The 8,381-nt window shown below is 36.2% G+C and overlaps 2 protein-coding genes across 3 annotated transcripts; one reads left to right on the forward strand and one right to left on the reverse strand.

Moving 5' to 3' along the window:
• Positions 1-315: 315 nt before the first annotated feature.
• Positions 316-3,683, reverse strand: LOC115700978 (transmembrane emp24 domain-containing protein p24beta2). Of its 2 annotated transcripts, none has more exons than XM_030628657.2 (5): positions 3,406-3,683; positions 3,046-3,276; positions 1,412-1,598; positions 1,212-1,319; positions 316-690 (listed from the first exon to the last, which is right to left on the reverse strand). In XM_030628657.2, the coding sequence occupies exons 2-5, from the start codon at positions 3,274-3,276 to the stop codon at positions 557-559; spliced, it is 660 nt and encodes a 219-aa protein (XP_030484517.1). In that variant the 5' UTR covers positions 3,406-3,683; the 3' UTR covers positions 316-556. The 2 variants fall into 2 exon arrangements, with proteins under 2 accessions (XP_030484517.1, XP_030484518.1); XM_030628658.2 differs by having other exon boundaries at positions 3,357-3,537.
• A 2,442-nt stretch (positions 3,684-6,125) lies between these two features.
• LOC133030559 (uncharacterized) lies at positions 6,126-6,458 on the forward strand. Its single transcript, XM_061103345.1, has one exon. It carries the CDS (start codon positions 6,126-6,128, stop codon positions 6,456-6,458), a length of 333 nt encoding a protein of 110 aa, XP_060959328.1.
• The last annotated feature ends 1,923 nt before the right edge of the window (positions 6,459-8,381 follow it).

Here is an 8,381-nt window from a genome sequence, read left to right on the forward strand (position 1 = left end):
TGTGCTAAATATAATATTTATTCATTTTTGTGCTAAATTTAGTATAATATTTACATATTGGAGATGGTATAGAAGAGGAAGGAAAAAAAAAAGCTATTTTGCTTTAAGTTAGAAATGGAAGATATTATCTATGATTTCTTAAACATCCACGAGACACGAGGCAGAAGAGGGTCGCACTCGCCCCCTATATCTCTCCCCTAATAATGGTAACCATTTTTTAAAAATAATTAATAAGAAAACTGAAGAGAGAAAAATACGACTGTTTATTCGGGAAGAAAACGCTACTTTGCTCAAGTACTAACAAACATGATATGATGGCGTGTAACAATTTTTTCTTTGTATATGTATGGACTGATTCAAAAACAATATCTATGTTATAGTAGATTGCAAAGAGCTTACACAGCCTGACACAATATTGTGAGAAGGAATAATTAATAAGAGAATCAAATGCTAATAATGTAAGATTTCCATTTTGTGATGTTACCATAAATAGATATGCTGTTGTGTGATGATGTTACAGTAAGCAAAAGTTATCAAAGGGCATCTCTAACAAATCCTAAACTCTGGATGTTCCAAGTTTCTTCTCAAACAAGCGCTGCAAAAGGTAGACTTGGAGGGCGCAAGCTCCGACAAGTGCTGCTGATTCAAACATTGCCTTGTGCACTGTTCTCCGACTCATTGCATCATTCACTGTGTATTTTTAATGTTAGTTATGATCCAAAAATGATAATGCACTAAACAACTAATGCTACAAATCTCTAACTCTAAGCATGGTCATATAGAACTCATAAAAATACATAAACTAAACTCATTCATGCTAGTTTGAATTGACTAAACCTTAACACACTAGCCATTTGAATTTTGTGGAGTGCTATGGACACTCGCTACTGTCACAAGAAATGTTTCTTTGGAATCATGTCTAGTCTACGGTCCAAATCAAGGCTACACTTTGTCACTTTTATCTAAGAGGAATTATGCAGCTCCAAATCTGTCGAGTTATAATATCTTAAACAAATGGGTTGTAGGGAACTATGAGACATTTCTGAGATCAGCAATCTTTTTATGTAATCGCTTTCAACAAATAGATGGAAACAGTGATCAATACTCAGAAACTGCACAGGATTGATATGGAAAGTCACTATATCTAATGCAGAGCTGTCCATTTAGAGCTAAAGCCTGGTTCAAGAAAGAGATAAAGTAACAAATAGTACCTATTGCCTGACGGTCAGTTTGTGCCTCTAACCAGTGTTGTTCAAACTGGATATTGTAAAGGGATTCCTCCAATTTTGCTATTTGTTCCAGCAAGGGGGAAAAATGCTCTGCACACATTCATTAAAACATATGTTGGTGCGCCGACTATAATGAATGTGGATATAAAACAGGAATTGACAGAACAAAAATGACATCTTACCATCTTTAGCATGCTGGTCATAATATGCAAAGTGACCAACATGTACATCAAAGTCAATTGTTTCTTGATAAGGGGACTTGTTAGTGAAGCAAAAGCGATAAAGGCCTTTCTTTTGAACCACAAACTCAAACTTTTCACTTGCTTTGTCACGTATGTCATGAATTTGCTCGTCATCAGGCCCCTTAACCTGAGAATGTAAGAAATAATTCTGTGGTCAAGGATGTTCTGGATAGAAATATTCACGACAAGCACAAACAAAACAAAACAAAAACAAAACGACAGAAGAGAGCTATCCTCACTGTAAATGCCACCCAAAGTCAGTTAGCACTCTCACAAAAGAACATTCTACAAGTCAAAGGCTACGAAAATAGGCAGCTATTCAATTTCAATACATGCTGGACTAAAATATAAAGAACATTTTTAAGGTTATAGCTGAAGATAGAGAACACAATACACTTTTCATTAATATAATTGATGGGTTGCAGGTTCCAAACAAAACTCTTTATTGATTCTTTTAGTGTAAATACAAATATACCAACGACAAGATTCACAAGCAAGTAGTCTCCACTTACTAGGATTCCATAAACTAGCAATGCTGGCCATGACGCCATCAACATTGCTAGAAAAGCCACATAATCTCACCCAATTCCCAAAACCTGCCTTAGGACTCCATTAAGGTAAGTTTACTAACCGCAATTGTAATCGGAATAAACTGAATAAGAATTAATGACAAATTAAATTATTACTTCATTGGCTTCACTACATAATTTTTATCGATTGCAAATAAAAGTTATTAAAACTTCAATAGTGTGTTTGGTTAAACTAGAAGAAAGAATTGGAATGTGTTGAATTTACTAAATTATCCTAGTAAGTATTAAAATTATAAAAGAATGCTTAAGAAACAGTGCTACTGAGATTATTTCCTCTGACATGTGAGGCTCACCATGTTTCCAGTTTCCCATTCTAAAATTTAAGTAAACAACTAAATGGGAATAATTATCACCCAAGCGCTTCACATTGAAGGGAATTAGCTGTCATTAATGCTTCATGTACAAAGCCATAGAAAGAATCATAAAATTCATATTTGCACCAAACAACCACATACCCAAAATCCATCCACTAATTCTCTTACCCCTTCTCCTGAGTCCACTTCTCCATTCTACCAAACACAATCTAAAATGTATTTTCATTAAGAAAGCATACCATCCTCCCAGAAGCTCCTACTATTTTTTTTTTACACTATAGATTTCAATCTACTCAAACTTCCAATACGCAACAAATAACTAGTCAAATCTTCTAGAAAAGATGTTACATTCTCACACACAATCTACAATATAACACTGTTCCTTTATTTTCCTGAGGTCTTAATTTTCTTGAAGATTACTATTGTTCTTTGTTATAACCAAACACCATATTACTTAATCAGATACAGAAAGGAAAAAAAAGTACAGACATTATCCAAGCTTCAAACAGAAATTCAACATAATAACACAAATATGAGGAACCTAATGCTACAAATCGAGATAGAAATACAAGAGGCACTAAATTTAAGCATAGAATTCCAAAGAATTTAAATGCCTATTATATATAATTCAAGAAAGGGTAATTAGAAGTGAAAGTTAGAGGGAACGAACCACAAGATCAACACCTTCGTCACCATAGCTCCAGGGTGTATCGGATTTAATGACAACAAAAGAAAAATGGAGAGTATCACCCTCATACTCAACCTTATGAGAGAAACATTCTTCCTTGCCAATTACAAATCTTATACCCTCCGACCCTTTCATTTGACAAACAAAAACCAACAAACCCAAAATCATTAAACCCCAACAACAGCTCACACGGCGCACACCCCATAACTCCATCTGCAACCATTTCAAAATCAAATCATAATAAGCATACATACATATTTATACAAATCAACAATGACTAAATCAATCATGACCTGATCCCCCTGTCCCACAGACTAGTGCTTTTGATCCAATAATATTTACCTGGTAAAAAGTCTCAAAATTCGAAGAAAACTGAATAAGGAAACTTATGGGGTTTGTCTTTCTTTTGTTTTGTGAGAGATCTGTTTGGGAAGGTGGGAACTGAGTTTCGGTCCACGTCGAGTTCAAGTGTTTTTAACTCGGGTGAGTTTCGGTCCACGGTGTTTATAGTTTTAACTTTTAAGATTAAACTAACCTTAAAAACATAACCTTAATTCGACGTCGTTTTTGTTGCAAACCAAATGCATATCACCTTGACTTTCCTCAGTTTCTAACAATCCACCTTGAATTATTGTGTGTTCTTTCCTCAGTTGTAAATAGTTTAATTTTCTAATTTTTTTTCTTAGATAATTTTATATTTTATTAGATTTCTAATTTTTACATATAATTAATTTTGAATATTTTGATTTTTTAAAAAGAAATTCTAGTTTGTTCAAAATACTTATTTGATTTTTGAAATAAAAAAACTTTTGTTTGATTTTTTTAGGGGAATTTTATTTGCATCCTATAAAATGATAAATACACTCTATTATTAAAAAAAAAATGTAAACTTAAATAGAAGACGTAATAACTTTATTTCAAAATTTAAAGATTCGAATGGCAATTGGGTAGATTGGTCTTCGGGTTTGCCACAAATAATGGTAGATAATTTTTCTGCTCTTTTTGCTTCATCTAATGCGAACTGGAGAGAGGTTACAAGTAGTGTGCAAGCTTGTGTTACAGCAGAGCAGAATATGGAGTTGCTTCAACCGGTCTCCGATTATGAAGTTCGAAAAGCATTGTTCCAAATGCATCCCGACAAAGCTTCGGGGCCTGACGAAATGACACCAGCATTTTTCCAAAAATGCTGGCCGGTGGTTAATCGAGATGTCATACAACTGGTACGTAATTTTTTTAGCTCTGAAAATCTTCCTGTGGGTTTAAACAATACTAATCTGGTTTTAATACCCAAGAAGAAACAACCTATAGATATGGGTGACTTAAGACCTATTGTGCTTTGTAATATTCTTTATAAGATTGTTTCAAAGGTCATTGCTAATAGGCTTAAAGTGGTTATGCCTTCTATTATATTGGATACTCAAAGTGCGTTTCTTCAAGGTCGTCTAATATCCGATAATATTATGGCGCTCAAGCTAGACATAAGTAAGGCTTACGATCGTCTTGATTGGGGATATCTTCGGGTCATGCTCGAGAGGATGGGCTTTGATGGAAGAAGGATCAATTTAGTTATGTCTTGTGTGGGTACCGTTCCTTACATGATTTCCCATGGGGGTAAGGATTTAGGTCCTATTACTGCACAAAGAGGCCTTCGTCAAGGTGATCCTCTATCACCGTATCTATTTATCCTCCGTGCTGAGGGATTCTCAAGTCTGTTGCGTAGCTATGAACAAAGTGGTTTAATAACGGGCTGCAAAATTGCTAGAGGAGCACCAGTTATTTCACACATGCTTTTTGAAGATGATAGTTACATCTACTGTAAAGCTACAAAGGAAGAAGCACATAATGTGAAAGAATTATTGTACACTTATGAGATGGCTTTGGGGAAAAAGATTAATTTCAACAAGTCGTCTGTTTTCTACAGCAACAACACTAGCACTTATCATCGAGATACAATCTGCCAAATGCTTGATATATATGAGGCGAATGAGAATGACACTTATTTGGGGCTCCCTTATTCGGTTGGTAGGAACAAGAACGATATTCTTGGTTTTTCTGAAAGACAAAATAAGAAAGAGAATTCAGGGCTGGGAAGGACAAATTTTATCTCAAGCAAGAAAAGAAGTGTTGCTGAAAGCGGTTGCGCAATCAATTCCCAGCTATGCTATGAGTGTTTTTTTGTTTTGGATACTTGCAAGGAATTGGAGCGTCTTATGGCAAAATTTTGGTGGAAAACTGATTCTATTCGGAAAACAGGTGTTAGTTGGATGAGTTGGGACCGGTTGAGCCGTCATAAACATGTTGGAGGCCTTGGCTTCCAAAGTTTGCGGGATTTTAACTTGGCTCTTCTTGGAAAGCAATGTTGGCGTTTGCTAGTCAATGATCGCTCCTTGGTGAGTAAAGTTTTCAAAGCAAGATATTATGCTCATGGTTCTTTCTTTTCGGCTGAGTTGGGAGATAACCCAAGCTTCATATGGAGGAGTATTTTTGACGCTAATGGGCTGTTACAAGCAGGTGTCACTCGAACCATTGGTATGGGTGATCAAATCTCAATATTAAGGGATCCTTGGCTTCCTCACCGCACCAATAATTTTGTCTCTTCAAATCATCCTGCTCTTCAAAACCAGTATGTTAGCAGCCCTTTTAAGATGGACGAGCGTGCTTGGGACGAGAAGATTATTAGAGATCTCTTTCACGTTCGAGATTAGGAGCTGATTCTATCTCTTCAACTAAGTGCAACTGCTACAAATGACTGCTGGAGTTGGAAATATGAAAGCCTCGAACACTCGGTCAAGAGTGCTTGTAAATATTTACATGAAATAAAAGGGGCCTGGCCTAATGATGGTGGCTTGAATTTTTGGAAGGAGTTGTGGCATCTGAAGGTTCCACCAAAAGTCAGTAATTTTCTATGGAGGGCAGCTTCGGGTTCGCTTCCTACTTGTTTTCAGCTGAAGAAGAGGCATGTTCCTGTTAATTATATATGTCCTTTGTGTAACGCTTCAGATGAAACGATCTACCATGCTTTGGTGGGGTGTGATTTTGCTCGTGCGTGCTGGCATAGAACTATGGTGGACGTGGGCAGCACTTTGAACGACACTTTCTGCAATTGGCTGCTGGTTTTGTTCAGCTGTGGTAGGCAGGAAGAGATGGAGGAAGCCGCAGTTGTTAGCTGGTCAATTTGGCGTGCCCGTAACAACTTTGTTTGGCAACAAAGGAGCCGTACTGCTGCAAATGTGGTTGCTTCAGCAAGAACTTTGCTTGATCAATACAAATCCGCTCAAAAAAGAAAGGGTCTTTCTTTGTCTCCGTTGATTGATGGGGACCGTGTGCTTGAGCGTTGGACTGCACCTGCTATAAATAAGATCAAAGTTAATGTTGATGGCGCTTTGTTTGAGTGAGAAGGCCGGTTTAGTTTTGGTTGTGTGGCTCGAGATTCCAGCAGTAATTTGGTAGAAGCTTACACGATGGAAAATATGGAGCGGGTGCAACCTGAAATAGCTGAAATTTTTAGCATCAAAGAAGCTTTAAGCTGGATTGACCGTCATTTGTGGGGACAAGTGATTATGGAAACTGATAGCTTAGTTTGTGTTCAAGTCGTGCAAAGCCAAATTACTTTGTCATCCTCTTTTGGTCTTTTTAGTTCATGATGTTCGTACTCTTCTCTTATCCTTTAATAATGTTGAGTTGTGTTTCGTCAAACGATCTACAAACAAGCTGGCTCATGTTTTAGCCAGGGATTTTTGTTTCTTTCCCGAAAGCACTTGATTCTTTATTTTGGATGAAAATTTAAAAAAATAATGTTGAGTTGTATATTGAAATTAATGTTCTATTGTTATTATGAAAATGAAATCAAAATAAGTATTGAAATTAACATAAAATTAACATAAGCTGGCTCCAAGTCAATTTGTTTATTTCCCGAAAGCACTTGATTCTTTATTTTGGATGGAGACGAATAAAATGCTTAGGATACTTCTTCAATATTGTGATTGGAAGCACCCCAGGTTGATAATATGTAAACCTGAGTGCTGGGTGCACTAGGTGCTCAAAATTGAAAGTGTCTGATTCTGATTCTAATACCTCAAATATGTTCGTGAAAAGTCTTATTCATGTCAAAGTAGAAAGTTTGAGGCATTTGCACTGTGAAGAACCTAAAAACTGAAACCCTAGTTAGGAAGTTAACTTGGGCACTGGTGAAAACCCTATGCGACTAGGTTACTTTCGGGTGTTGTTTCATCTCTTTTCAACTTAGCGAGATCCACTACCCATTCTAGAGTTCCCAGAATCAACCTGAGCGCAGGGCTAGGGAACCCTCCCAGGTCGACTACTATGACTCACGACTACTCAATTTCGGGAATTTTATTTCTTGCCACGTGTCAAATATTGATGTCCATGTCACCAGAGTTAGTTGTCGGGTAAACAGAACTCAATTGGGTCCCATTCATTAGATGCACATTTTTACATTATTTTTAACATTACATTTAAGTCATTAGATCTAATTGTATCTACGGGTCCAAATTAAATTAGTGGAAAATAAAATAAAATAAAAACCACAAAAAGAGAAAAATCCTAATTGTGACTTCCCTCCATTGATCCCTTGCGTCGAATTGTCGTTACAACTATGGAACTTTTATCTCATTTCCATCGAACTATCATTGCTTCTGCCATCGTTAAAACTCTCGTCACTACTACCGTCGTGGAACCCTTTTAGTCACTGTCACCGTCTCTGTCAAAACCCTAGTGGTCGTCACTGTCATACAACCTCCCTTCAAGTTTGATCTTTGCAAATAATGAAACAAAACCAATCTTCTTCATGTGCAAATAACTGGAATATTGAAGATGATTTCCAGATTGACTTCAGGTTGTGTAAGAATAGAGTGACCAAAAAATGTTCTCACTTTGGTTCTTACTTTTTTTTTTCTTTTTTCTGATGTATCAAAATTTAGTTCTCGAGTTTGATTCGTATTGTATAATTGAGCATTAGGTTGTTCTTTATTAATTTTGGTTTTCTTTAGTGTTGTGTTATAGTTCTTAATTAATGTTCGAGCAGGATGTGGTGATAATCTTATAGATTGGCTTGTAATTTTTTATTAACGTTTGAGCAGGATATGTTGTAGTTCTTGACCAATATACATTTTAATTACTGGTAAGGAGACATATCTTGTAGAATGCATAAGCTGAAAATTAATGAATAGTCTTAAGTTTGAATGTATCCAGTAGGATCTTCTAGTACCAAATGAAATTAATAAACATGCTTAGTCTTAAGTTTGAATATATCTACTAGGATCGATGTGTGTGACTCTAGTACTAAAAAGTTCACATGT

This window comes from Cannabis sativa, chromosome 8 (assembly GCF_029168945.1).
Source record: "Cannabis sativa cultivar Pink pepper isolate KNU-18-1 chromosome 8, ASM2916894v1, whole genome shotgun sequence".
Taxonomy (NCBI): domain Eukaryota; kingdom Viridiplantae; phylum Streptophyta; class Magnoliopsida; order Rosales; family Cannabaceae; genus Cannabis; species Cannabis sativa.

Bases quoted from the DNA above. Each gene is read 5' to 3' on its own strand.
- LOC115700978 (XM_030628657.2), bottom strand. From the start codon at position 3,276: ATGGAGTTATGGGGTGTGCGCCGTGTGAGCTGTTGTTGGGGTTTAATG. The intron at 1,320-1,411 runs GTAAGATGTCAT...GAATGTGTGCAG, and splicing joins TGACCAGCATGCTAAAGATG to AGCATTTTTCCCCCTTGCTG. The intron at 691-1,211 runs GTACTATTTGTT...AAAAATACACAG, and splicing joins AACTGACCGTCAGGCAATAG to TGAATGATGCAATGAGTCGG.
- LOC133030559 (XM_061103345.1), top strand. From the start codon at position 6,126: ATGGTGGACGTGGGCAGCACTTTGAACGACACTTTCTGCAATTGGCTG.